The sequence below is a fragment of the Cucurbita moschata genome, unplaced genomic scaffold (assembly GCF_002738365.1).
Source record: "Cucurbita moschata cultivar Rifu unplaced genomic scaffold, Cmos_1.0 Cmo_Scf00002, whole genome shotgun sequence".
Taxonomy (NCBI): Eukaryota; Viridiplantae; Streptophyta; class Magnoliopsida; order Cucurbitales; family Cucurbitaceae; genus Cucurbita; species Cucurbita moschata.
This window is the reverse complement of record NW_019268518.1, coordinates 5786480-5812535: the sequence shown is the minus strand read 5'-3', so window position 1 is coordinate 5812535 and position 26056 is coordinate 5786480. Positions and strand designations below refer to the sequence as shown.

Sequence of the window (26056 nt, the reverse complement as noted above, 5' to 3'; positions counted from 1 at the left end):
TCTTCGTTGACACTCGTTTTCTTCTCCAATCGATAAAGGACCCTCCCAATCCACCCCTTCAAAGCCCGACATCCTTACTAACATACCGCCTCGTGTCTACCCCTTCGGGACTCAGCCTCCTTACTGATACATCACCCGATGGCTAGCTCTAATACCATTTGTAACAACTCAAGCCCACCGATAGTAGATATTTATTTTTTGAGCTCTCCTTTTAGGCTTCCCTTCAAGGTTTTAAAATATGTTTGTCAGGAAGAAGTTTCTACACCGTTACAAAAAATGTTTCACTCTTCTCCCCAATCGATATGAGTAAGATTCTTTATACAAATGAAAATTTCAGTTTATTGTTTCTTAAGATAGGATCATATCATGTGCTGCGTGCAACTTAACTCGTTGGATGATGAAAATTTCACATCGGCTAATTTAGGAGATGATCATGAGTTTATAATCAAAGAATACTATCTGTATTAGTGTGAGATATTTTGGAAAACCAAAGTAAAACCACGAGAGCATAAGCTCTGTGATTCTTTAACTTAACAATGAGTGCAACCTGATTGATGAAAGTTCCACCCTGAACTTTATTCCGATTGCCTTCTTATTTGAGTATAGGTCTGCTGTTTCCTGTTTCTGATAAAAGGAATTCAGAAAGACTGTCTAGTTGTGCGCTTGAAATCAGATATCAATTTCAGCTTCTTCATTCTTCTTCTTCCTCCCTTTTCTTTTCCAGAAACATCTTGGGATTACTGAGCCATTTTCTGCTTCTTGCATTTCTTTTAGTACCTTTTCATAAAATGTTCGCAAGTTTGTTCTGTTCATACATTTATGCAATTGTATTACTTTATGGTTTAGCAGCATATAGTTTGTCTTTCCAGATAAATGTTTTTCTCATCGTTCAGCTCAAACACTTTTTCACACGCTTTGATGTTGAAGTTCTCTATTGTTGGGAAAGGAAAAAAAAGAATCTTTGAAAGATTGGCATACAGCTGGGTAAAAGTACAAATTCTTAAACCATACCGCAACCTCAAGGCAGGGATCGAACCCCTAACTTAAATCGAAGCCATTTAAAAACCGAAACTTTGAAAAAAAAGAAAAAATGAAGGGACATTAGAGATGATTCGAGTGGTGTTCAACCTGGTATTGACCGAGATGGCCTTGATTTTGGTTTTACTGTTCAGAACTCCATTCAGAAAGCTCATAATCAGTGGATTGGACAGATTGAAGCAGGGGAGAGGGCCTTTGGTGGTCAAGACCGTTGCCGCCACCATGCTGGTGCTCTTCGCCTCAACTCTCTACAATGCGGCGGAAATCCACCGGCGAACGGCGGAGGCCGGCTTCCTCAGCCAGACCGACGAGGTTCTCATGGCTCATCGCCTTCTCGAAGCCTCCATGATCGGTGAGCTCTGTTTTTTTCTTTAAGATTTTGTGTTCAATATATTCATGAATGAGCTGTTTTGAAATGGTTTTGATTTGGGAGTGTTTGGCAACAGGATTCTCGCTATTCCTCGTGCTGATTATAGACAGAATACATAATTACATCAGAGAGCTTCATCGACTTAGAACCAATTTGGAAGCAAGATCTGAAGCACGCACATGAAAAACATCGAAAAATCAGAATTTTATTTTAACTTTGTTTTCTATTATCTGTAAATGCAATATATTACATAATATTGAATATACCAATTAATTATTTTCACATAAAAAAACTCAATTATAATTAATTATAATTTCAAAGTACTCTAAAAAAGGCCTATATGATGCCTCATTGGGCTCAACATTTGGGCCACAATGTTATTGGGCTATGTAGAAAAAGCCCAATAAGCAAACGAAAATGTAAAATCGCTCTCCTGAAAAAAGAAAAAATAATTCATAATTTATATAATATGAGATTGTTCCTAATTTTTGTTAAACAAATATTAAAAACTATATTTTATCAATACAAAGCAAATATGGAAGACCAACACAATATTTTCAAGGCTTCCTGATGAGGGCCAAGGAAGAGAGAATTGAGACAACGGCAGCGCAAATAAACGCAAGGAGAAGAACAGCCGCCGAAGCATTTCCCTTGTCGAAAAACGAGTTTAAAAGGTTGCCAACCAGCTCTTTAAGACCGACTCTCAAATCGATGCCAGCACCTAACCCCGCCGAGGCTCCCGACAGTAGAAGATACGACAACAGCTACATAACATAACATGACATTAAACATCCTTAAATCTCGAAAGCTTAAACAAATATTAGTATACTTACTTTGTCGCTGAACATATCGAAGAGTAGAGTTCGATGGCTTTTGGTAACGACGTTGTAAATGTTGAGAGCGATTTGAAGTAGACTCAAAACAGCTCCAATAACCGTAGTTGATATCAAATATCTATACATAAACCGAACCAGATTGAATAAAAAATAGCTGAGAATTCTAAAAGAGAAAATATATTTAAAAACACACTTACCGATAAGAATAAACATCTTTAAACTTAAATGTTGTTTCATTTTCAGCGCCTTTGTTGAAAGTTTTGGAATTGGTGGCGTTGATTATGAGAGAAATGAAGATCAAAATGAAGGTCAGAATTCTTAGGATCAGTGAAGCAATTCTTGAGCCCTTTGACCCTTCCATCTCCTCCTTCCACCCTTCTAAATTTTGCTCTTCAACTTTTACTATATACACACACACACATATATATATATATATATATGGAAGCATTCTGGAGATATCTTCTTTGTAGAAGAAAAGCAAAGAAACAGTCAACAAGCTGGAATTGGTATTTTCTTGGCCAATTTTTTATTTATTATGTTCATCTCAAGATTTTCAATAAATAAATAAATAATGGAAATTATCTATAACTTATATTCTATAATATTTCCAAATGGATTGAGAATCCATTTTTTTTTTAAATAAAGTATTTAAATTATGGACTATGTCATTAGAATTCAATATTTAATCATTAATCTTAGTTCATAAAATTGGAAAATAAGGTGAAATTCTCTTCATCTGTCTTACTCTATACATTATTTAATTCTTTCATTATAAAATTGGCTATGTTTTCTGAATATCTTAGAATATTTGCATTAGTCATCTTTTTAATAATTGAATATAATTTTTTTGAACCATCGTGCACCCAAAGTTATATTTTGGACTAGGTTAGTTATTAAAAGAAGTACGCCATTTCAAATTCATAAAAAAAAAAGCTCTTGAAAATAGTTTCTTTCAGTAACCACTCAAGTCCACTGTTACAGATATTGTTTATATTGTTTGTTCGAACTTTCTTTCCCTCAAAATTTTTAAAACTTTGTTGGCAAGAGAGGTTTTTACACCATTGTAAAAAAAAATGGTTAGTTTCTCTCTCCAACGAATATGGATCTCACAATCCATCCCCTTTGAAACTCAGCATTCTCGCAAGTACTCGTTCACCTCACCAATCAACATGAAGTATTCTTTTGAAAAATATATTAAACACCGATGATGTATGATGGTTGAAAATCATTGATAATTTAATTGATGAAGTAAATTAGGAAAAAATTATGTTGAATATCGGGTGATTGAGACATAATTAATTCGATGAAATTAGATATTCATTAATCTAAATCACATATTACAAATTAAAAATGGAAAAGGATACACATACAAAAAAGTAAATAAAAATGACCATAATTTATCAAACAAAGAAACCACCACTGATTCAAGGCTTCCTGATGAGGGCCAATGCAGAGAGAATTGAAACAACAGCAGCACAAACGAATGCAATAAAAAGAACAGCAGCTGCACCACTCCCCTGGTCGAAAAACGAGTCGAAAAGCGTTCCAAACAGCTCCTTCAAATTAGCTCTCATATCGATCCCAGCTCCTAACGCCGCCGACGAGCTCGATAACAACAGATACGACAACAACTACATACAATAACATCGTTTAACGTTCATCCAAAACAACTTTTCAAGCTCTTAAAAACACTTTTTTACATGCACTTACGTAATCGCTGAACAAATAAAAGAGCGGAGTTCCTTCGCTTTTGGTAACCATATGGTAAATGCTGAGAATGATTTGAATCAAACTCAAAACACCTCCAATTACAGCCGCTGCTATCAAATAACTGGAACACATACATCCCCAAGAACATTAAATCAAGAATTAGTGAAAAAATAAAAAATAAAAAAAGACTTACCGATATGAATAAACGTTCTTAAATTCAAGCTTTGCTTCATTCTCAGTCCCTTTGTTGAGAGTTTTAGAATTGGTAGCGTTGATTATGAGAGAAATGAAGATCAAAATGAAGGTCAGAATTCTTAGAATCAGTGAAGCAATTCTTGAACCCTTTGAGGCTGCCATCTTCCAAGCTCTTGCTCTTCAACACTTACCACAATTCCAATTGCTTCTATATATATACATACATGTATGTATACAGCCTACAATACTTGGTGTTTCCTAGGCCAATTGTTTATGTAGCCTTGGAATAAATATCCTCAAACATTATTAAATTCTTTCGATAATACTTAACGGACTAGCCACTCACGTAATGGTTGACCTCTTGCCAGTTGGTATTGATTAGCTTTTTCGAGATGAATGGTGAAAAGACTCCTAATTCTAAAATATTTTAAAATTGATTCTCTACAATGGTATGATATTGTCCACTTTGAGCATAAGGCTTTATAAACCCATGATCATTCCCTAAATTAACTGATGTGGGACTTTCATCATCCAACACCTCCCCTCGAACAAAGTACGCCTCCCCATAATTGAGGCTCGACTCCTTTAGAGTCTTAGAGTCTTAGCCATTTTTTTACTGCCTTCAAGGAGGCTCGACTCCTTTTTCTTTGAAGTCCTTCGTTCGACATTTGAGGATTTACCAATCTATTGGCACGACTAAGTTTAGAGCATGACTCTGATACCATGTTAGACGAACACGACTCTCCACAATGGTATGATATTGTCCAGTTTGAGCATAAGCTCTTATGACTTTGCTTTGGACTTCCCCAATAGGCCTCATAGCAATACAAAGAGTATTCTTTGTTTATAAACTTATGATCATTCTCTAAATTAGTCGATGTAAGACTTCCATCATCCAAAAATTACTACATTTTTTTTCGATAAAATATCTAAATTTTATTTTTAAAGATTAATCATACAAATATTAATGGGTTTTCTTTTTCATATGTTTTAAAAAATTAATTTAGACTAAGAATAATAGTTTTCTTAAAATTATTTTTTTTATATTATGATTGATGTTTCTTCATTATTGGAATATTGGAGGTATTTGAAAAAGAGCCGTTGGATTTAACGTAACAAATGAAAACCGACACCACTTGCACTGTCGGACCACCCGCCGTAAATGGCGGAAGTCTTCTCTCGAATTTTTATGTCAACTAATAAGCCCTCAAGTCGTCGTCTTATCTCTAACTTGATTACCTTTGACTTTTTCTTAAGTTTGACCTAGTCTTATCATTCATTTTATATATTAATATTACACATATTTAATATTTTGGTTCTTATTAATTTTATGTTTAATCAACTTGTAAATAAAAAAGTACAAGAAATGGTTGTTATAGTTAAGATATAAAATTCAACGTTTTAAAATTTCAGAAAATTATTAGAATCTTAGTTAATAATTAAAAGAAATTAAAATTAATTATATAATTTTTTATAAATCATATTTTAAAGATTATGATAAAATTTTCTATAATTTCAGCCAAGCATGAACCAGGTCTGTTGATTGGGGGGTTTTCTTCCAGTTCAAGTTCGTATTGACCAAATTCACATTAAAATTCATTTAATTCTTTGATCTCATCTTTTCTTTTTAAATAATTCTAGGGTCCATTATTCTAAGCGGAGTTGAAAATAATTAAACCATAATGAGCAATTAATTAGCACTTTAAACCGTGATTAATTTAGTTTAGCTGACCATTTACATCATTCTTAAGAAACATGAAATTTTAAATAATTAAATAAAATAAAGAAAGAAGGAGATTAATAAGAAGAATTAATAAGCTTTTATTTAATATTACATCGCGTTTACTAAGTCATAAACCCTACAATTTCTAGAAAAAAATTAATAATTTTTTCTTTCTTACATATGAAATGTTGGTGTAACCTTCCCATCCTTTTTTTCTCTCTTATAAAAAAGTTAATTATATTTTTATTTTTGTTCAATTGAGCTTATCATCAATCAATACCTGGCGTTGGATGATCAAAGTTTCACATCCGCTAATTTAAGGAATGATCATGAGTTTATAAGTAAATAATACTCTTTCCATTGGTGTGAGGCTTTTTAGGGAGTACAAAGCAAAGCTACGAGAGCTTATACTTAAAGTAGACAATATCATATCATCGTGGAGAGTCGTGTTCATCTAACATGGTATCAAAACCATGTCCTAAACTTAATCATGCCAATAGATTGGTAAATTCTCAAATATGGAACAAAGGACTCCAAAGAAATCGAGCCTCGATTAAGGGGAGGCGTGCTTTGTTCGAGGAGAGGCCATCGTATTTATCTAACATCTAGTACGAAAATATTTTGAAGGAAAATTTCAATGATAATTATTTTAATTATTTGTTTTTTTTTTTTTTTTGGTACTTAATTAATCTCCATAGGAAAAACAATAAAATTATTATCTCGAAATGTAAAAATAAAAAATTTAGCATGAGGAATATTTCTCATTTAAAAGTACCGATATTCCTCTTCATTGATAAGTTTGACTCGAAAAAAAAAATATAAGAGCACGTGAGAAAACATTAAAGTATGTAGCCAAGTTGGTGACCAAATGAATTATAATGTAAGTTTTGACCTTAAAAAAATGGAATATTAAATATTCGAACTTAAAATTAAATTTTTTTTTTTTTTAATATGTATATTTTAACCAGCAATATATTTAGGATAATAATAATTATACAAAAATAATAAAAAAAATCTTAATATTTTTTAGTTTTTTTTTTTTTTTTTTTTTAAATGGCTAACCTTCATGGCCCATTCGAAGCCCGTTCTGTCAAGTGATGGATTTGGAGGCCCATTAGTTGCAGCCCATCGTATTGGGCTTACTTTTCTTATATTTCTTTGACCTAGCCTCCCTAGGCCCCACTAAGTTGAACCTATAGATTCTTTCTATATATTTATTAGAAGTATCTAAACTTTAAAATATGCTTTAATTTTGTATTTTGTATTTTGTATTTAATAAATAATTTACATATTTAAATTAATTTTTAATATGCAAACCAACAAAACATAAAATTTAAAATATACAAAGTAATTTATATAATAAATATTTTTAAAATTTAAGAATTTAATAAACATTTTTTTAAAAATTTTTAAAATTTATTTCATATGATCTGTTTGCATAATCAATGGAATAAAATTGGCATATTTCTAAAAAAAATGGAAACAAAAATAGAATATGATTTAAAAAGAAATGAAATGGGAAGGGGTGGAGGTTAAATAAATAAAGTTGGAGGACCTTACTTTAATAAGACTCCACTAAGTGTATGGTGGGATGTGACAAAGAAGAAAGCCCCACATAATTTTTGGACTATTTTTATTTCCAAACTTAGTCAAAAGCTAATTCCTCTCTCTTATACAACCCAACAATTAATACAATTTCATTTTCTTTTTTTATATTATTATATTTGTTGAATATTTTACCAAAAGGAATTCAAATTAATTATTGTGTGGCTGATTCAAGAATCTTACACTCAACGGAGAAATAAGCATAATGATTATTACTAACACATAATTCTCTTCCGGGTGGACTCTTCCGGGCTCCACATTCACGCTATTATCTCTTCCTTTCCTTTGATATTTGATTGATCTAGTGCTAGATGAACACAACTCTTCACAATAGTATGATATTGTCCAGTGCCGAGTATTCCTTGATTATAAACTCACGATCATTCCCTAAAGTAGGAAATGTAGGACCCGTTATTTTTTTCAAATAATCTAAGTTTATACCCGGTTAGACCCATTAGTTTTTTTTTTTTTTTTTTAAAAAAAGAAGGAAACTTCTAAAAATGGGAAAGAATCTTAGTTGCATATGATTGAGCACATATGGAAGAACGTGAGGGGTTATAAGGTGAATAAACACATGCATATTGGAATCTCACTCTAATTTTAAGCTATCTTTTTGTTTAATTTCTTGGCATAGATGAGATGAGATGAGATGAGATGAGATGAGATGAGAAAAAGAGAGAGAAAGTAAAGGAAAAAGGAAGCAAAGGACATGATAAAGGTAAAGCTGCAATGGAAACAGAGAGAACATCTTCACGCCTATGCATGTGGCCATCAACCCACGACAACAACATCAACACCACCTTAAAACACCCTTCCTATCTTACCTTGGAATTCCGAGCTCCCCTATTCATCCTTATAAAATAACCGACCGAATTAGTATGGTAATGACTTGAAAATTAGTATGGTAATGACTTGAAAAGACGTAACAGTGCTAAATAGGGGTCGATACGTCGAGATTTTGGTGATAGTAATGGGTTGGTTTTGTTTTGGTTTGGCGATTGCATTATGGAATTGTTGATCCCAAAAGAAGATGAATTCCATGAGTAGAATATTGGGTTTGTGTAAAAGAAATAATCCAAAGTAAGATTCCATTCAAACAAAAAAGAATAAAATCTTAAGAAGTAAATGATGGGAAGTACTGACATCATAACCCATCATGCAAAATTCCATCCACCCCTTTCCTTTTGCTTTGATTTCACTTTTGTTTAATCACAATCAATAGGGAAAGTAAGAGAAGTAATTAAACCAACCAAAAATGTTATGTGGTAAAGACGAAGGGTTTCTCCCTTTTTCTTCTACTTTTGACCAATTTCAACCAATTTCAACCAATTTGAATAGTGTTTGTGTGCTCTTAGACCCCTCTAGACTCCCTTTTTGAACCAATTTGTGATATAAATGGACCCGAGATCTGCATCAATAGCAAGTCTTAAACTTAATGATTGTTCTGTTAATACTATCTAAACGAGCCTACTACTTGACATATACTCGTTCTTTTGAGCTTATAAGTCATTTCGTCATATCCCATGTAAGTTGTACTCAAATCATATCATCTGGGTTTGGTTTCGTTTCCCGTTCCATATGAAATCACCGAGATAGGTTGTGACATATTTAATTTTGGACATTATTGGCTAAAAAAAGGGGGTTTGTAGGTTTGGTGTGAGGAATATATTAGGGTTTAGGGAAGAATCTAAAAGGAAGAAGAGGCACAAATTTAAATGCATTCAAACTGCAGTTTCTTTTCAGGAAGCTGAAAAAGAAAATCATAGTGAACCATTAAAACATTACCCAAAAATACGAGACCAACCTTTAAGATGGGACCTCTGAGATATTTCTAAAACGAAGATTCAAGAATGACGCCCCAAACATGCATGTATCTAATTAAATGAAAGAAAAAACTCGAACATATCTTGAATCTTCGTTTATAAAGATGTGGAAACCTCTCTCAAGCAGAAGTGAAAGTCCAAATAAGACAATATCTATTAGGGGGGATTGAGATATTAAAATTAACGAGTTAAACCATGCTCGAGCTTGTATTGTAGTACGAAAAAGAGCAGTGGATCATGATTCATTTGATTTCACAAAGAGATTATACAATATTAGCTCTCTTCTCAAGTCAGATAATATCAAACTTTTGAATGCACATATTACAAAGTTCCTAAATTAAACCCCAAATTTGAATGAATCAAGAAAAAAAAAAATAGCCTAACATACTAATTTTTGTTCCTAATGCTGAAATTCATCCACCTTCTTCCCCTTCCAAAATCATAAGAGATGGGTAGTGGAAGAAGTTGAATTGAAATGATCTGAAATTTGATCTGTCCAAGCAATGTTCCCAGGTGTTGTGCTTGTAATTGAATTCCAGAACTGATCATTTGGTTGAATTCCCAGAAAATTTCTTGACAAATTGTTAATACCTTGAGTATCCTCCATGAGTTTCATGCTGCTATTAGTGGTACCCAACAGATGAGTTGTGGTACTAAACCCATTGTCCAGTAATGGCTTTGAGATATCAGCTGGTTGTTGATGATGCAGATGATGATGATGATGATCTTCAGCCATGAAATTTGAATACATCCCATTTTGTTGATGTAGATTTGCAAAAAAGGGTATTTTCCATTGGGTATGATCCGTGATTCCACTTGATAAAATTGTTGATTCTCCTCCTGATGAATTGGGGATTTGAAGGCCTTCAAAGTTTAACCCAATGTTCCCAAAATCACTAAGATTGTGTAAATTTGGAGCCAAGAAGGGGAAATGGGTTGGCGGAGGAGGACCCAATTGATGGCTAATGATATCTGTTGTGCAACTGTTTGATGACACCGTGCTCGTTGAAGTACTCGAACCCGCTGGAGATTTCGACCGGTTACTCCCTCCTTTGCTGCTTCTCTTACTCGACCGTCGACATCCGCCCCCAACCGGTACATTCCTCATCGCCCCACCTCTCGTCCAGTATCGACGACAGGTCTTGCAAAAATGGCGCGGCTGAGTGAGGCTATAGTTGTTGAAGTAACAAAACTTCGTGTTGGTTGACTCACATCTAGGGCATTTTAACCCTGCTTCCGGTTGCGGTATCTTTGCCATCCTAGCTCGATCCGTCATCGACCCAGGTCGGATCGAGCTAGGTACACCACCTCCACCTCCACCCCCACCACCGCCAGCTGCAGCTGGTGGTGGCGTCGGTGGAAGGTGTTGGCCGTTATTAGTCTCACAGCCACTTCCTTGGAGGTGATTTGGTTGCTATAAGATAAAACCCCAAATCAAAATGTTTGGTACATTGAAGAAAAATTAGGGTTTTTTTAAAAAATCTTTTGTAGTGAAGAAGCTAAATGAAGAACAAAGAAGAAAGCTTACCTGAGAAGGCCAATTGGGTGGATCAAGAAACACAGGAACTGAAGAGAAAACCATGGAGATAAGTATTCAAAAAGGGAAAAATCAAAACTTGCTGATCACAAACGAAACTAAAGAACACAGTATGATGAGAGTTGAGTGGGAGAGAAGAAAGCTAAAGTAGAGTCTATATATATATATATATATATATATATATAAATGAAGTTAAAAATTATATCTTTAGGGTTTCGAAAGAGAGAGAGAGAGAAGAAGAAGAAGAAAGTATAAATATGGATATAATATTTTGTTTTGGCCATGCATGCTCATCACTACACACAATAAATAAATAATATAAAAATAAATAATATTTATAGAAAAGGTGAAGTCATGGTGGAATGGTCTTAAGTGGTAGTGTCACAATCTAATGTCCTTTTGTTTCTCTTGTCTATTTCACCCTAAAAAAAATTAAAAAAAAAAAAAAAATATATATATATATAGGGAAAAAAGAAGCAATTTTGTCATTCTCAATAATAAAAACGTTCTAACATTCATTAATCTAATTCCATAATAAAAAATCTATTTTTCTTTGTGGTTAGGTTAAGAAAATTGACAATTAACTTAAATAGTTTTTTTTTCTTCTTTATATTAGTCATGGGAATATTGAATATATGCCATTAAAGTGAATATAAAAAAACCATGATGATGTATGCATTCATGCATGTATGTATGTGTGAAGTGAAAGGGACGTGCATATTAATAATGTATAATTTTTTAATTTGAAGTGGAGTCTTGTTGGCTACAAGACCCACCATTATTTAACCATGCAAACCAGATAATATTAAGTACCTTCCACTTTTTCCTATATATATATAAAGTTTTCCATTTTTAGGTTTGAATTATTTTTATTTTTTCAATTTAGCAAAATTATTGTATCATCCAAATTGTTGGAAAATAAAATAAAATAATTAATTAATTAAATTTCCTTGATTTCTTGTATTAAAATAATAAATTTTAGGATCAAAATTGAAAAAAAAAAAAAAAAACTGGATTTTATGTGTTATATGTTCTATAAGATGATAAAATTGGTTCATGTCCATATTGTGCAAAAAAAAGAATTAAAATAATAAATAATAAAGATACACAGAGTAGAAAAAAAAGGATATTTTTGTCCCAACATAATAATGAATGTGAATTTTATTTTCTCGACTTTAATTATTAAAAGAGCATTTATTGGTTGTATATGTACAGTTCAAAACCGACCAATTTTGCTACTGAAATTCTGAGTCAGTTGTTGGAAGTACACATTTTCGTCTTTAATCATTAATCTCTTTTGCCTAAATTAATATCTAATGAAAGTTTTTTTTTTCGTATTTCTTAAACAATATTATAATAATTAAACCGCATTCATCGTATTAGATTCCCCCACATTATTATCAAGTTTAATTACACCATAATTATTTTAATTTTTAATTTACTAAATTAATTCATATATATATATATTTTAACGTTAGAGTTAAAATGTCAATTAATTATTTTTCTCATAAATTAAATCCAAGCAAAAAAAATTAAAATTCGACATTGTAGGTATACTAGGTTATGAACACAAAAATGTTGGGATCTCGAGCATGTGACTGACTTTAACAATTTAAAAAAAAAAAAAAAAGTACGTGTGTATGTTTTGGGAATCTAATTCCCTCTCCATCCAATCAAATCTTTGCCGGAATATTTCTTTATCTCATTTTCATGCACCCTCCGAACCCCAATAAAAAAAAGTATATAAATATAAATATAAATACAGATACAAATATATATATAAATATATAAATATATAAATATATAAATATAAATAGGGAAAGATGGGAAAGCAAAGCGTATAGCTCCATGCAGCTTTTGCCTCCCTTATCGCATACCAAGTATATTTCTTCATATCTTTTTTTCCTTTTTATTTATTTTTATTTTATTTTATTGAGGATATTAGTTCGTATCATTGCTGACACGCCCATCCCTCTTCGCTTTTTTTTTTTATTTACCAAATACCGCCACGTGGATTTTCCTTTTCTTTTTTAATTTATAAAATGTGGAGTGATAATTTTATGATGATAAGAAGGATCACGTGCTTGTTACGAGTAATTGCGGAGGAGACAAATGTAACCGTGGATCTTGATCACGTGCTTCTTTTTTTTTTTTTAAATAATTATTGGTTATATATTTGTATTTTGTTAATTACCATTCTACCCCCACTTAGCTTTTTCTTTCACACACGCAACTCGTCTTAAAGTGGAAAAAAGAGTGGTCCTCTTTCTCTTCTTCTCCTTTCTACGTCTACGTTATTTGATTGATAACAGCAACCTCTCCTTTTTTTTTCAAATAATAATAATAAAAAATTAATTATTAATATACGGAACAATAGTTGTTTATCCGTGTCGTGCAATGTAATAATAAATATTTCGAGTCATTTATAAAAAAATATTTTAATAAACGTTTTTATGTAATTATTTATTTATTTCTTTTTATACTAGTAGTAATCAATTAGGTAATGTTTTAGGGGATAGTCGTTAAAATATATAAATAATAAATTAATTTAAATTTTGAATTTTGGGTTGGGCTTTTAGTTCAACGTGTATGGGCCCCTGTTGGGTTAGCCTCCCTATCTAGGGTCGACCCATTGAGTACTTCACCGAATCCGCGAAATGGTTTAAGAAAACCGGCCCATTGAAATTGATGGGCTGGGCTATAAACCACAAAAGTAGCCCAATATATTTTTAACTTTTAAATTTTTGTTCTAATTAATACGAAAATATCTTTTTCGACCTTATTTTAAATTTTTTTTTTTTTTTAAAAAAACCAACAACTTTAGACCAGACTATAGATTTTGACAAAGATAGTAATTTTTTACCTCGAATGTTATTAAATATTCAAAATTTTACTTTTCACCGAACTTTCCTTAGAAAAAAATTAGTTAAAAAATATAAACTTACCTGTGAAGTAGAAATTTGGATATTTTAATTTCATTAAACCTAGATAAGAAGAGTGGTTTTTAAAAAATTAGAAAAAAAAAAAAAAAAAACAAAAAACAAAACAAAATTAATGCCATATTAGAAAAACACTAAAATTCTATTTTTATTTAATTTCGTGTGTTTCTAAAATATATTAAAAATCCAACAAACTTATAAATTAACAAATATATTAAGCATAAATTTTATTTTTAGGTTCCATGAATATTAGTCTGTGTGATGTCCCACATTGGTTGGAGAGGAGAACAAACCACTATTTATAAGGGTGTGGAAAACTATTTTATAGCTTTGAGGGGACGCACGAAAGGGAAAGCCCAAAGATGGCGAATAGGGTGGATTGTGATATCCCACATTGGTTGGGAGGAGAATAAAGGGCAAGCACATAGAGGACAATATCGGCCCGCGGTGTATCTGTGGCGTTACAGTTTCTTTCCCAACCATTTTGTTTTTTCATTATTTTTTAATTAACTTTCACTTAAAAAAAATTAACAAACAATTTTTTCTTTTAATTTAAAAAATAGATAACATAATTAATTTCCCAATAATTCAAATTCGCAAGGAAGAAAAAGCAAAATTGTGGAGTGACTTGTAGTATTATAAATTTAAAGATGGTAATAATTTAGGGGACTTAACCGCATGAAGAAATGGCGCGCGGATTACACACGTCGAATCCCAATTGAAGCATCTCGATCCCTGTTTTTTCTGCACGGAAGATTCCAGACATGGTTCTTCCTAGAACTCTCCAGATTTTACCACCAGTTCCCAACTTCGTATATATTCCACTCACCTTTCCGATCTCCTTACAGATTGTTGAATATACCTCCTAAGCATTTCATTTCTTCCATTGCAATTCAATCCTTTTGTTCTCCAGTTCTTTTCTCAAATTCTATCGTTCTTGAGCTGATTTGCGTTGTAATTTGTTAATGGCGGGAAAGGGCGAGGGTCCGGCCATCGGTATCGATCTCGGTACTACTTATTCCTGTGTTGGAGTTTGGCAGCACGATCGTGTTGAGATTATCGCCAATGATCAGGGGAATCGGACAACGCCGTCGTATGTTGCTTTCACTGATAGCGAGCGGCTTATCGGCGATGCTGCGAAGAACCAGGTTGCCATGAATCCTCTCAACACCGTCTTCGGTACGTGAATTTCTGGATTATTTTACTTCCGCTTGCTTTTGTGAAATTTATTGTTCTTTCCCGTGTTTGGGTGCTTTGATCTTGTGTGAATGTTAACTTAAGGTGTGGTTTGCCTTCTTACGCTGTTGCGTACAGAATTTATGATTTTTTCGGCTCTGATTCTTAGGAATGATTTGTGCAATTCTGTTTTTAGCACTAATCTGTATAGCAAGTATGAGCGCTTGTATGACTTAAAATTGTTGTACAGCTTAGCATAACTTCCATTTTCAGTGAAAATATGTTGGAGAAACAAATTGTTACAAAAGTTTACATATCAGATAGAAAATTGATTTCCCGAACTCTTCAAACAACTGGCCTTGGATTCCAGGAACTGTTCCTCTGTAGTTGTGTTGTTTTCTCGACAATTATCGTTGTTGTTCGTATCCTTGTGTTGCGTTACACATGTTTTTGAAGTTCTTTCTAAATATTTACTATGATTCGTACTCGACAGATGCGAAGCGGTTGATTGGAAGGAGATTCACCGATCCCACGGTCCAGAACGATATGAAAATGTGGCCGTTCAAGGTCATCGCCGGTCCAGGTGACAAACCCATGATTGTTGTCAACTACAAAGGCGAAGAGAAGCAGTTCGCTGCTGAGGAAATTTCATCCATGGTCCTCACGAAAATGCGTGAGATAGCAGAAGCTTACCTCGGTTCCTCCGTGAAGAACGCTGTCGTTACTGTCCCTGCTTATTTCAATGACTCTCAGCGTCAGGCCACCAAAGACGCAGGTGTCATTGCCGGCCTCAATGTTATGAGGATCATCAATGAGCCCACTGCGGCAGCCATCGCTTATGGACTAGACAAGAAAGCATCCAGTGTTGGCGAGAAGAATGTACTCATATTTGATTTAGGTGGAGGAACATTTGATGTCTCTCTTCTCACAATTGAGGAGGGTATTTTTGAAGTGAAGGCGACTGCCGGTGACACCCATCTCGGAGGTGAGGACTTCGACAACAGATTGGTTAACCATTTCGTACAGGAATTCAAGAGGAAGCATAAGAAGGACATCAGTGGAAATCCAAGGGCTCTGAGGAGATTGAGGACTGCTTGTGAAAGGGCGAAGAGAACCCTTTCATCCACTGCTCAAACTACAATTGAGATTGATTCTTTGTATGAAGGAATTGATTTCTACACAACCATCACTCGTGCTAGATTCGAGGAGCTCAACATGGACCTGTTCCGAAAGTGCATGGAGCCAGTTGAGAAGTGTCTGAGAGATGCAAAGATGGACAAAAGCAGCGTCCATGATGTTGTCCTTGTTGGTGGCTCTACGAGGATTCCTAAGGTGCAGCAGCTACTGCAGGATTTCTTCAATGGCAAGGAGCTCTGCAAGAGTATCAATCCTGACGAGGCAGTTGCTTATGGGGCTGCTGTTCAAGCTGCTATCTTGAGTGGTGAGGGAAATGAGAAAGTGCAGGATCTTCTTCTTTTGGATGTCACTCCTCTGTCTCTTGGCTTGGAGACTGCTGGAGGTGTGATGACAGTTTTGATCCCAAGGAACACCACCATACCCACAAAGAAGGAGCAAGTATTTTCCACATACTCAGACAACCAGCCTGGTGTTCTTATTCAGGTCTATGAGGGCGAGAGGACAAGAACCAGAGATAACAACTTGCTGGGCAAGTTTGAACTTTCCGGCATTCCTCCAGCTCCAAGAGGTGTTCCTCAGATCACTGTTTGCTTCGACATCGACGCCAACGGTATTCTAAACGTTTCCGCTGAGGATAAAACAACTGGACAGAAGAACAAGATCACCATTACCAACGACAAAGGAAGGTTGTCCAAAGAGGAGATTGAAAAACTGGTTCAAGAAGCAGAGAAGTTCAAGGCTGAAGATGAGGAACACAAGAAGAAAGTTGAATCAAAGAATGCTTTAGAGAACTATGCATACAATATGAGGAACACAATCAGAGATGAAAAGATAGGTGGTAAACTTGCCCCAGCAGACAAGAAGAAGATTGAAGATGCAGTTGAACAGGCCATTCAATGGCTAGACGGCAACCAGCTTGCAGAGTCCGACGAATTTGAGGACAAAATGAAAGAACTCGAATCTATTTGCAACCCCATCATAGCCAAGATGTATCAAGGTGGGGCTGACATGGGCGGCGTCGCAATGGACGATGATACTCCTCCATCAGGCGGCAGTGGCGCTGGTCCTAAGATCGAGGAAGTTGATTAAACATTTTACTGTCTTCTTACCCTCAAGTGTCTCAAGCCTTTAAACTATTATGTGATTGCTATTCGCGTTTCGATTTAGGCTTGCCTCTTGGTTTTCAATGTAATTCTCGTTTTGCGTTTTCACCGTGTTTTGCTATTATAAAAGTTGTTTTTGATCAATTATTGCGCTAAATTGCTGCAGTAGAACAGACTTAACCGTATGAATTACAACAAAATGTGCCTAGATTTAAGGCAGTCCTTGGCAATTATTTGCTGGAAGGCTACCCAAGACCACTATAATTGGTAATTCTCTTCACAACTTCCTCCTCCATTTCCATTAATTGTTGGCAAAAATCTCCAATGTTCGTCGCTTCATTCTTCAATGTAAATCTGAAATCTTTCCACTCACACTGGCCGAATCCATCCCCCACAGTGAGGCTTGGAACTTTTCCCAGCATATCAAATCCCTTGCGATCCACTCGTAATATGTATGCATCCTTCAATATGGGCAAAACAGAGTTATACTAACAATCGTGGCAACAAAGCTGCCATAGGTCTTGTAGGGAAACACGTCCAAAAAATACCTTTGCATTTGCATTGAAGTACACATGACAGAAAAGCATCAGGGCTCGACGTCTCGCGTCGCTTTGGTTTATTCCATCAATAAGCGCTGCCGAGAAAGGCGCTAAAGGAAACAACAAGCAAAATGGTTAGCACACTTGAAGTTAACTTAAGGACGCATTTGCATCGAGTAAATAAACAGCGAAAGGATGAGCGATGTGCCCACCTAATGAGTCTGCTTTCGAGGTGCCGAAGTCCTCTGCATCAACCTCGTGCATACCTCCTTTACTATCAATAAACATACTTGATCTGGCGAAGAGAATTGTCAACTCGAGTACGTACTATTTGAAGACTGGAATGCATTTGGAGTAGGAGTAAAATCCCATACCTCACATCAAACTTATAGACCACGTGTTCTTCGTTCCCTTCTAAGAACTCCTTGAGGTGTTGGCTGCGTGATGTATATTTAAGGCTGGAGGAGTTCAAGACATTGGAGGCTGTACTTCCAAAGTCTTCAATGGCTTTCTGTTCAGACAGTATGGCCCCTCTAAGCCTTTCAACAGCATCCTGAGCCTGTAATTAGACTACCTAATAAAGTCGAGATCAAAACATAATACTTCAAGAAACAGCTTGTAGTTGGGAACTTCCAAAGCTGACTAAAATTCCTAGGCAAACTAAACCGCAAGATTCAATCCCATCTAGTCTTTCAAAATAAGATGTGGATACATTTTTTGTAAATTTAGCTGCTTGACCTCTTCCTTTTCTTGTTAGTTTATAATCAAAGACGGGCTTGGTTTGTCAACTAATCAATTACCAGAGGACCGTACCGAGTTGATAGAACTCGAAAATCTAAAATGATATTAACATATAAAAGATAGTGTTCGAGGTATATGAAACGTCCCCTCTTAAAGAATTTTCACTCATCAATTCACCAGCTAAGCTATTCACTAATTTTATCTCTTCCCATTACTTCTACTTGTAACCAATTCCTTCACTCCAATCCTCACCAAGGAACAATGTCAGCCATACCCTTCATAGTACTAAAGCATGGCAACGTCGCTGAGGATCTTTACATGTGCTACATAACAATCAGACTGCAAAATGTAAACTCTAAGACAAAAGGATGCATTACCTTTTCGCTTTTAAGACGTGTAATGTCCCCGGTAAGTGCAACCCGTGGTGGCAACTGCAGGATGACAAAATGCATAAGTATTCAGGGTAGTTGCTCTAATTTAAGCTTGAAGTTCTTTCCTTAAGAGTCACAGGTTCCTTCCAAGAGAAAGGTACATTTGCAAATTGAGAGATAGAGGTACCGCTTAGCGACATATTACGTCTCCGACATCAGAGATATTTTGATAGCTGTAAATTACGAGATAGATGTATCTCGAACTCACCTTTTCCAGGGATCTGAACAAGTAAGCTAGAGGACCTGGGAAAGGACTGGCCACAGAAAATGAACCTCGCTCATCAATGATTGTATTCTGGGGGAAAACATAATAACGTATGTTAACAACCTAACAGTGCCATATACAAGGAACTCGAGTTACTTAGAATGCACTTAATCTTCTGGTCTTTTGTTTTTCTGTTTTTCAATTCAATGGTTATAGATCCATAATGTCCTTTGTATACTATCAAAAACATTTCTGAAATCCGCTTAGTTCAACTAAAAACAAGCAAACAAGTGTTTAAGTTGTCTTTATAAGCTTAATCTGTAAGGATGATTAAGCTTATAGAGGATCAAAAGCAAGGTCCGCTTAGATCCACATATTACATTTTGAGGATCAAAAGAACCAAGATACTGTTTTGCATCTTTTCATGGGTGGCACTTTAAGATCAGAACTCGAGCTGACACTGCAGGTGAAACTTGAGGGACTAATTAAGGAAATGGGGGAATTAAGAAAAATGCCTCAAGTGCATAAACTACTCCAACACTATGGAATGATCAGGGTATTCGTTATTTAATCAATTCTCAATTTCTCATATATTGTAACCGTTAGCAAATATTGTCCTCTTTGAGCTTTTCCTTTTGGGCTTCTCAAGGTTTTAAAACGAGTTTAGGAAGATGTTTCCACATCCTTATAAGGAATGCTTTGTTCCCCTCTCCAACCGATGTGCGATCTCAAAATCCACCCCCCTTGGGTGTCCAACGTCTTCGTTAGCACACCGCCTAGTGACTAGCTCGAATACCATTTGTAATAGTCCAAATCCACCGCTAGCAACACATAAATATCTTCAAGTGATTGAATAAATTGGCAAAAAATCATTGCCACTCAACAAAGCGATACAAACATCAAAACACCTAATAGTAATTTGACATATAACAACGCTAGATAGGGCAATTCAATATAAAACGAAGTCAGGAAATTCAATTGAAATCAGTTAAACCCGGCTTTAGAGTAATGGGAGCTTCAAAGAACAAATTCAAAAGTTTTGTGGTTCTTTCCCTTCCTAGGAAAGAAAAAAGGATTAAATCTGTGGCAGAGATGTTTAAAGAAGACCATACCACATTGTGCAAATCCTTCTCAGGAACCCAAATGTATGGCCTTCCTTTCCTGATCACGTACATAACTTTTGAGGTGTGAATGTCCTCCTTGCTGAGCCAAACATAATCAGTTTAAATGAATTTTGTTAATATAATCTTCAGTAAGTCACAATCCCATTCACCATAACCCTTGTTTGGCTCACCAAATGAAAACTCAGAGAAGAAAACACGATTATTAGAACAAATGGGTACCTTCCTTTGGCATCGGCTTTGATAGTATTGAGACTACCAATCCAGTTGGAAGCAAGAATATTCTAAAACAAAAAGAAAACCACAACATTAAACTTCTGCAGAAGAACGAACCCAGATATCATTTTTACTGTAAATCAAGTTTCATTATACTGATTTCAGGAAAAAGTGATAAAGGTGAGCACCTTACACCTCTCAGCAAACGTTAAGAGAGCCGTTTTGTTGGCCTTCTTCATGTTCAGAGCGAAAAATATGCGATATTGCACGCCAAGTGCTCGATTAAATTCCTGCTCTCAAAGCAACTCTTGTGAACAAACGGGTTCGCGCTTCGCTAGAGAAGAAAGAATATGAAAGTTAGAACGAGGGTTCTTGAGCGGAGTTATTGGGCTCGCGCTCCTTGTAGCCCAAAAGGTTATGAGTTATTAGGGTTTTAAATGTGAATTAAATAAAAAAGAAAAACGAATTGATTTTCAAGGATAAATTTGTAATTTAACTTAATATATAATACGCTCATTTATCTATTCATTATTCTAACACTTTTTTCTATTTTTCATACAATAAATAATGTTATTTTGTAAATAAATAAAAAAAAATTATTATTATTTATTATAAATAAATAAATCGCTAATTAAAGCATAAATTCCAGCAAGAAGTACGCATTTTTATTAAAAGGTAGAGTTAGAAGATTTTTTTTATATATAATTTTATTTAAATTTACATTAAATTATTAAAATACTTTTGAGAAAATTTCTACAATTTGCAAAAAATGCGAGAAATAAAATGGCGAAGAGCCGAGAGCCAAAGACAAGTCCTTCAAGTCATCTAGAAAGGTGTCACCATGGATTCAGAGTCGAACCTGTTAGAAGAATCATCCGCTTCTTCTTCTTCTGGTTTCGATAGAGATCGCCATGTGACGTTCTTGGAGTTGATGTACCAGTTGTTACCTATTCAGTATCAGACTCAAGAGATTAACCACCTTACACTTGCTTACTTCGTGATCTCCAGCCTTGACCTTCTTGGCGCCATGGATCGTGTGGGTACAATTTTCAATTTCTCTTTGTATCGCGTTGTTTTGATCCGAGTACACATTGAGATAGAGATTTGTGTTACGATTGAATGTTTAGTTTTCCTCCTTTCCGCTGATTTTTCATGTTGAATATCTATCCCTTTGTTTATCCCCAATGCCGACTGTGAAATTCTTGATTTAGACTGATTAGAAATTTGAAGCTCGTAATTTTTTTTCTATCTGATTATGAATTTGACTTTTGGTAATCGGTTGCGGCTTAGAGGAACCTATGGTAATTATGTGAGCCTGTTAATTGTTTGATTATGGACATGAAAAGGTTTTGATTTTGAATTTGAGGGGTGGGGGATGTTAGGAAGAGTTTCTTAGCTGCTATTCGAGTTCTTGTATCTAACTTTTGATCTAAATTGTGCATTTTTTTATTACGAGAATGAGTTTTGAACCAATTAGCTGCGGAACTCTTACAATGTTGACACTATGCTTGCTGTTATCTTGTGTCGTTTATGCACCTTTGTGCAGCTATAATCTCCATCCAAATATTGTAATGCATTGATTATTTCCACAACCACCGTATTGTGTTAAAATGCCGAAGGTTATTTGAAAAGTTAACATTAGATGTTTGAAATTCTATAGGTCGACAAGGACATCATTGCTAGTTGGGTCTTGTCCTTTCAGGCACTTCCTACAAAGAAGGCCGAAAAAACTAATGGTATGAACTTACCTTAGAAAGAAAGTGTAAAATTTATATGGAGAAAGTGCCTGGTGATTAGCTTTTGGTTTGATGCAGGAGAATTTTATGGATTCTGTGGATCAAGAAGTTCTCAGTTTCCTCCAGATGAGGATGGGGTATGATAAGACATAGTGCACAAAGCTATTGAACCTCTTGAGATAAAATATTAATGTTTATTGATATGTTTCCTTCTTGTCTCCAATATCTGCTTTCACTATTGGCACATACGCAGTTAGTGCAGTGCAAATGAGAGCCATATGTCCTCTTTTATTCTTGTAATATTTGTCTGTTTTTTCTTATAGGATTTAATTCACAACGGTAGTCACTTGGCAAGCACATACTGTGCCCTTGCAATACTGAAGGTCATTGGTTATGACTTCTCCAATATTGACTCTGAATCAATTGCAATCTCAATGAGAAACCTTCAGCAATCTGATGGAAGGTATTGTTGAAAGCTTTTATATCCATTGATTACTTATTCTAAAATCAATTAAAATTGATTCTTAAAATGTATCTTTATATGCTCGATCTATGCGACCAACTGGGCTATTCATTAATCAACAGTACCTCTCGGACCTATTCATTATTCAACTTTAAGTAGATATTATTTAATGAAGAAGGTTGGCATATATTTAAAACTTTATTATGAACCAAAACACAGGGTGTATGTGCACGACTGCTACGAGTGTTGGTGAACCCTCTGAAGTTAAATGTTTATGTTCTTGTGGAAATTTAGACTGTAACGTTAGAATTGGTTTTTATCTTAGATTGTACATTCTTCATCATGTAAATGCTGACACGTTCTCTGCAAATTTCTTTTTGTGTAACAATGTTGAATCCGATCTTCTTTGCCACAAATTTTTATCCTGACAGCTTTGTGCCTGTCCATATTGGAGCAGAGGCTGACCTTCGGTTCGTCTATTGTGCTGGTAAATAAAACTTGTTTGTGGCTTTATGCTTAAACTGTGGGACTATTAGTATAATATATTCGTGATGCCATTGATCAATTTTCAGCTGCCATCTGTAATATGCTTGAGAATTGGAGCGGCATGGACAGACAGAAAAGTAAAACCTACATATTGAACTGCCAGGTTTGTTTGGAGAATGCCACAATCTTGACTTTTGTGTTTATTACCTTGGCCTCCTGTAGAAAATAATGAATCCTGACGTTTTCTTAATGACTTTCTTGTAGTCATATGATGGTGGCTTTGGGTTAACTCCTGGTTCAGAATCTCATGGTGAGATTAACAATACCGTAACTAATAAACTCAATACCCTTCAGCTTTTACTTGTAGTACTCACAAAATCATAACGTCTAGGATCTATTATAGTTGTTTGCCAATGTTGTTCATTTCATCAAGTTGATCATTATTTACGCATGATTGGGTTTAGTGACACAGGCGGTGGAACGTATTGTGCTATTGCATCTCTCCGTTTAATGGGTTTCATTGAAGATGATCTTCTCTCTAGAGATAATTCTTCTTCCATAATAAACGCCCCGTTGTTGCTGGAGTGGTGCTTGCAGGTTCATTTTCATCATCCTACATTGAGTTTTCAATCCTTCTACGTTGTAATGCTTAGAAATTTGACTTCTACTTCAAAATAAGTGCTAACGGCAGATTGGAAACAAAGACATGTTTACAAAAAATAGTTTTTTCTTCCTTTGATTAGCTTCGTTCTCATTTTAACGCGCTAAGCTACTATTAATCGAAGAGTAACCAAATATATTCTTGTATTTGGATTACAGAAACAGGCAGCTGATGGAGGATTTCAAGGTCGACCTAACAAGCCTGCTGACACTTGTTATGCATTTTGGTAAGGAAAAAAATGAATAAACGTGTGAGCTTATTCTAGGACAATATGAGATCTATCTCTTGACTAAGTAATGTTGTGGTAGGATTGGATCTACCTTGAGGATTTTAGGAGGCTTCGATCTCATTAATAAGAAGGCTTTGAAGGGATTTCTGCTGACGTGCCAATTTAAGGTACTATCGCTCTTCTTTACCTTCCATTTGCATTTTTTTTATTTATTTAAACAAAAATTCAAGATTTTCCCATGGATAAATCATGAAAGCACAGTTCTAGAATGGATATACGCCTACTCCCAATTTCTGAACTAACTATAAAAGGGTTATGCAGCTCAACATGAATTAGTGTTTGAAACTTTTTGCCATAATTTTCCTTGACAGTATGGTGGTTTCAGCAAGTTTCCAAGGGACTTTCCTGATTTATACCACACCTACTATGGATTTACTGCATTTAGCCTCTTGGAAGAACCCAACATCAACTCTCTGTTTGTTGAACTGGGAATAACAGAAGCTTCTGCCTGGAGGATTTAACGTGATAATGTCGATTAACATGGTACGAATCATCTTCACTGCTACACCAAATCGGGTATCATTTATTTGCCCCTTTCTAAATCCTTCACTTGGTCTACACAACTTATCACAACGACATTGATCATAGCTGTTCACAAGTCTAGATGGAGCTTCATCAGACTCCTGTTTTGTAGTTTAATATTTCAAGTGTTAAACACAAGATCTGGTTTTGATGCTCTGTTTCTTTAAGTTAAAGTAAACACATTTAGTTTCCACAGCAATTTATCAGTAACATTTTGTTCATTCTTCTGGATTTGCTGACATAAATCTGTGGGCATAGTGCATGAACATATATTCATGTTGTACCTTTTCATTAAACTTGTTTCTAGAGCAAGAAACTACTGAAGGAGGACAAAGAAACAGCTCAAATACCTTTCCCCCCTTTTTTAGTACTTCGAGTCTTATTATGTTTCGGATTTGGTACTTTACTTTCCATGTCTCTAAAAGGAACATTCTTGATCAAACATGATTTTTTTTCTTTTTTAATTAAAAAAATAAAAGGTCTACATAAAAATTAAATTATTTGAAAAACTGAAGCACAAGAGCGATTAGCTGAATTTTTTAAACATATAGTTGTAATTACTAAAATATTTTTTATATCTACAGCAATTAAACAAAATCAGTTCTTAAAATAGGTCAGATTTAAGGTAGATACAGAAATTCATTATGGAATTCACTTTGTTCAAAGGAATGGTACAGAACCATGCTGAAGTTCAGTCAGTCAGCCTATTTGATTCATTATTGGCCCACCACAGTATGATTCATTGTTTGGATTAATTTATGTGTTCATTTTTTAAGTATTAATGCAATAGGATGAAAAGAATCGGATTCCTTTCTAGTCATTGCCAAGGATGTACATTCAACCCAACAATTCGACAGCCTCGACTAACCTAACCCAAATTATAGAAGTGGGTTAGATGGATTAGCATTTCTAGTCGAGTAGGGTTCATTTTTTCAAACCCGAATCGTTTCAGTTCGATTTTAGGTTCATGGAATAAAATCTTCAAATTGATCCGATATATTAAAAAGTTTAGCGTGGATTTGGGTGAATTGATTCAAACCCGGACCAATTCATGATCTTAAAAAAATAAGCAAAACAGAAACATTTGAACTCATTGATCACAAAATTGAATTCCAGTCCATCTTCTGGACCAATTCATGCCAATAACCAAGGGTATAAAAATCAAATCATAGACGTGATGTGTGAAAAATTTAGGGTTGAAGCCTTTAGTTTTTGAAGGGCATGGATGGACCAAATATAGTATGATGAGTCCATGTGCCACAAAAGTTCAAAACTCAGGATTCAGTTGAGGACATATCAAGCTTTAAAAATATAGAAAACACAGGTAAAGGCAATGGCTGTAATGATTCTTCTTCAAGGTGGGGGCAACAACCTATTCCGACAATACATTTTCACGGGCAATTGCCTACCTTTGTCGTTTTAAGGACAAAAAAAAAAAAAAAAAAAAAAAGGGG

At 34.8% G+C, this 26056-nt stretch overlaps 7 protein-coding genes across 8 annotated transcripts; 3 read left to right on the top strand and 4 right to left on the bottom strand.

Annotated features, from left to right (window-relative positions):
- The first annotated feature begins 943 nt into the window (after window positions 1–943).
- LOC111456500 lies at window positions 944–1683 on the top strand. Of its 2 annotated transcripts, XM_023098397.1 has the most exons (3): window positions 944–1131; window positions 1212–1390; window positions 1485–1683. In XM_023098397.1, exons 1-3 carry the CDS (start codon window positions 1108–1110, stop codon window positions 1525–1527), a joined length of 246 nt encoding a protein of 81 aa, XP_022954165.1. In that variant the 5' UTR covers window positions 944–1107; the 3' UTR covers window positions 1528–1683. The 2 variants fall into 2 exon arrangements, with proteins under 2 accessions (XP_022954165.1, XP_022954156.1); XM_023098388.1 differs by having other exon boundaries at window positions 958–1390.
- A 164-nt stretch (window positions 1684–1847) lies between these two features.
- LOC111456492 (CASP-like protein 4D1) lies at window positions 1848–2658 on the bottom strand. Its single transcript, XM_023098377.1, has 3 exons — window positions 2442–2658; window positions 2242–2362; window positions 1848–2172 (listed from the first exon to the last, which is right to left on the bottom strand). Exons 1-3 carry the CDS (start codon window positions 2603–2605, stop codon window positions 1966–1968), a joined length of 492 nt encoding a protein of 163 aa, XP_022954145.1. The 5' UTR covers window positions 2606–2658; the 3' UTR covers window positions 1848–1965.
- Window positions 2659–3547: 889 nt separating this feature from the next.
- LOC111463525 (CASP-like protein 4D1) lies at window positions 3548–4362 on the bottom strand. The gene is made up of 3 exons (XM_023107494.1): window positions 4148–4362; window positions 3955–4075; window positions 3548–3875 (listed from the first exon to the last, which is right to left on the bottom strand). Exons 1-3 carry the CDS (start codon window positions 4309–4311, stop codon window positions 3669–3671), a joined length of 492 nt encoding a protein of 163 aa, XP_022963262.1. The 5' UTR covers window positions 4312–4362; the 3' UTR covers window positions 3548–3668.
- Window positions 4363–9515: 5153 nt separating this feature from the next.
- Window positions 9516–10986, bottom strand: LOC111455904 (dof zinc finger protein DOF3.6-like). The gene is made up of 2 exons (XM_023097555.1): window positions 10829–10986; window positions 9516–10714 (listed from the first exon to the last, which is right to left on the bottom strand). The coding sequence occupies exons 1-2, from the start codon at window positions 10880–10882 to the stop codon at window positions 9740–9742; spliced, it is 1029 nt and encodes a 342-aa protein (XP_022953323.1). The 5' UTR covers window positions 10883–10986; the 3' UTR covers window positions 9516–9739.
- Window positions 10987–14498: 3512 nt separating this feature from the next.
- LOC111458604 (probable mediator of RNA polymerase II transcription subunit 37c) lies at window positions 14499–17333 on the top strand. Its single transcript, XM_023101365.1, has 2 exons — window positions 14499–14955; window positions 15446–17333. Exons 1-2 carry the CDS (start codon window positions 14742–14744, stop codon window positions 17176–17178), a joined length of 1947 nt encoding a protein of 648 aa, XP_022957133.1. The 5' UTR covers window positions 14499–14741; the 3' UTR covers window positions 17179–17333.
- Window positions 17332–20851, bottom strand: LOC111458613. Its single transcript, XM_023101376.1, has 9 exons — window positions 20634–20851; window positions 20452–20513; window positions 20221–20311; window positions 19112–19198; window positions 18850–18903; window positions 18106–18290; window positions 17944–18026; window positions 17741–17841; window positions 17332–17653 (listed from the first exon to the last, which is right to left on the bottom strand). The coding sequence occupies exons 1-9, from the start codon at window positions 20682–20684 to the stop codon at window positions 17438–17440; spliced, it is 930 nt and encodes a 309-aa protein (XP_022957144.1). The 5' UTR covers window positions 20685–20851; the 3' UTR covers window positions 17332–17437.
- A 348-nt stretch (window positions 20852–21199) lies between these two features.
- Window positions 21200–24872, top strand: LOC111430546 (geranylgeranyl transferase type-1 subunit beta). The gene is made up of 11 exons (XM_023066817.1): window positions 21200–21481; window positions 22106–22181; window positions 22260–22318; window positions 22505–22644; window positions 23076–23131; window positions 23217–23293; window positions 23395–23440; window positions 23603–23727; window positions 23950–24017; window positions 24100–24187; window positions 24392–24872. Exons 1-11 carry the CDS (start codon window positions 21287–21289, stop codon window positions 24539–24541), a joined length of 1080 nt encoding a protein of 359 aa, XP_022922585.1. The 5' UTR covers window positions 21200–21286; the 3' UTR covers window positions 24542–24872.
- Window positions 24873–26056: the final 1184 nt, after the last annotated feature.

Excerpts from the sequence above, each read along its gene's own strand:
- LOC111455904 (XM_023097555.1), bottom strand. The coding sequence starts at position 10,882 with ATGGTTTTCTCTTCAGTTCCTGTGTTTCTTGATCCACCCAATTGGCCT. Across the intron at positions 10,715-10,828 it reads CACCCAATTGGCCTTCTCAG|CAACCAAATCACCTCCAAGG; the intron begins GTAAGCTTTCTT and ends TTTATCTTATAG.
- LOC111456500 (XM_023098388.1), top strand. The coding sequence starts at position 1,108 with ATGATTCGAGTGGTGTTCAACCTGGTATTGACCGAGATGGCCTTGATT. Across the intron at positions 1,391-1,484 it reads TCTCGAAGCCTCCATGATCG|GATTCTCGCTATTCCTCGTG; the intron begins GTGAGCTCTGTT and ends GTTTGGCAACAG.
- LOC111456492 (XM_023098377.1), bottom strand. The coding sequence starts at position 2,605 with ATGGAAGGGTCAAAGGGCTCAAGAATTGCTTCACTGATCCTAAGAATT. Across the intron at positions 2,363-2,441 it reads AAAGATGTTTATTCTTATCG|ATATTTGATATCAACTACGG; the intron begins GTAAGTGTGTTT and ends GTTTATGTATAG. Across the intron at positions 2,173-2,241 it reads TCGATATGTTCAGCGACAAA|CTGTTGTCGTATCTTCTACT; the intron begins GTAAGTATACTA and ends TATGTTATGTAG.
- LOC111430546 (XM_023066817.1), top strand. The coding sequence starts at position 21,287 with ATGGATTCAGAGTCGAACCTGTTAGAAGAATCATCCGCTTCTTCTTCT. Across the intron at positions 22,319-22,504 it reads TTCCTCCAGATGAGGATGGG|GATTTAATTCACAACGGTAG; the intron begins GTATGATAAGAC and ends TTTTTCTTATAG. Across the intron at positions 22,645-23,075 it reads CTTCAGCAATCTGATGGAAG|CTTTGTGCCTGTCCATATTG; the intron begins GTATTGTTGAAA and ends TTATCCTGACAG.
- LOC111458604 (XM_023101365.1), top strand. The coding sequence starts at position 14,742 with ATGGCGGGAAAGGGCGAGGGTCCGGCCATCGGTATCGATCTCGGTACT. Across the intron at positions 14,956-15,445 it reads TCCTCTCAACACCGTCTTCG|ATGCGAAGCGGTTGATTGGA; the intron begins GTACGTGAATTT and ends CGTACTCGACAG.
- LOC111463525 (XM_023107494.1), bottom strand. The coding sequence starts at position 4,311 with ATGGCAGCCTCAAAGGGTTCAAGAATTGCTTCACTGATTCTAAGAATT. Across the intron at positions 4,076-4,147 it reads AAGAACGTTTATTCATATCG|TTATTTGATAGCAGCGGCTG; the intron begins GTAAGTCTTTTT and ends TATGTGTTCCAG. Across the intron at positions 3,876-3,954 it reads TTTATTTGTTCAGCGATTAC|TTGTTGTCGTATCTGTTGTT; the intron begins GTAAGTGCATGT and ends TATTGTATGTAG.
- LOC111458613 (XM_023101376.1), bottom strand. The coding sequence starts at position 20,684 with ATGAAGAAGGCCAACAAAACGGCTCTCTTAACGTTTGCTGAGAGGTGT. Across the intron at positions 18,904-19,111 it reads TGTTCAGATCCCTGGAAAAG|TTGCCACCACGGGTTGCACT; the intron begins GTGAGTTCGAGA and ends GTCATCCTGCAG. Across the intron at positions 18,027-18,105 it reads GTCTATAAGTTTGATGTGAG|ATCAAGTATGTTTATTGATA; the intron begins GTATGGGATTTT and ends TCTCTTCGCCAG.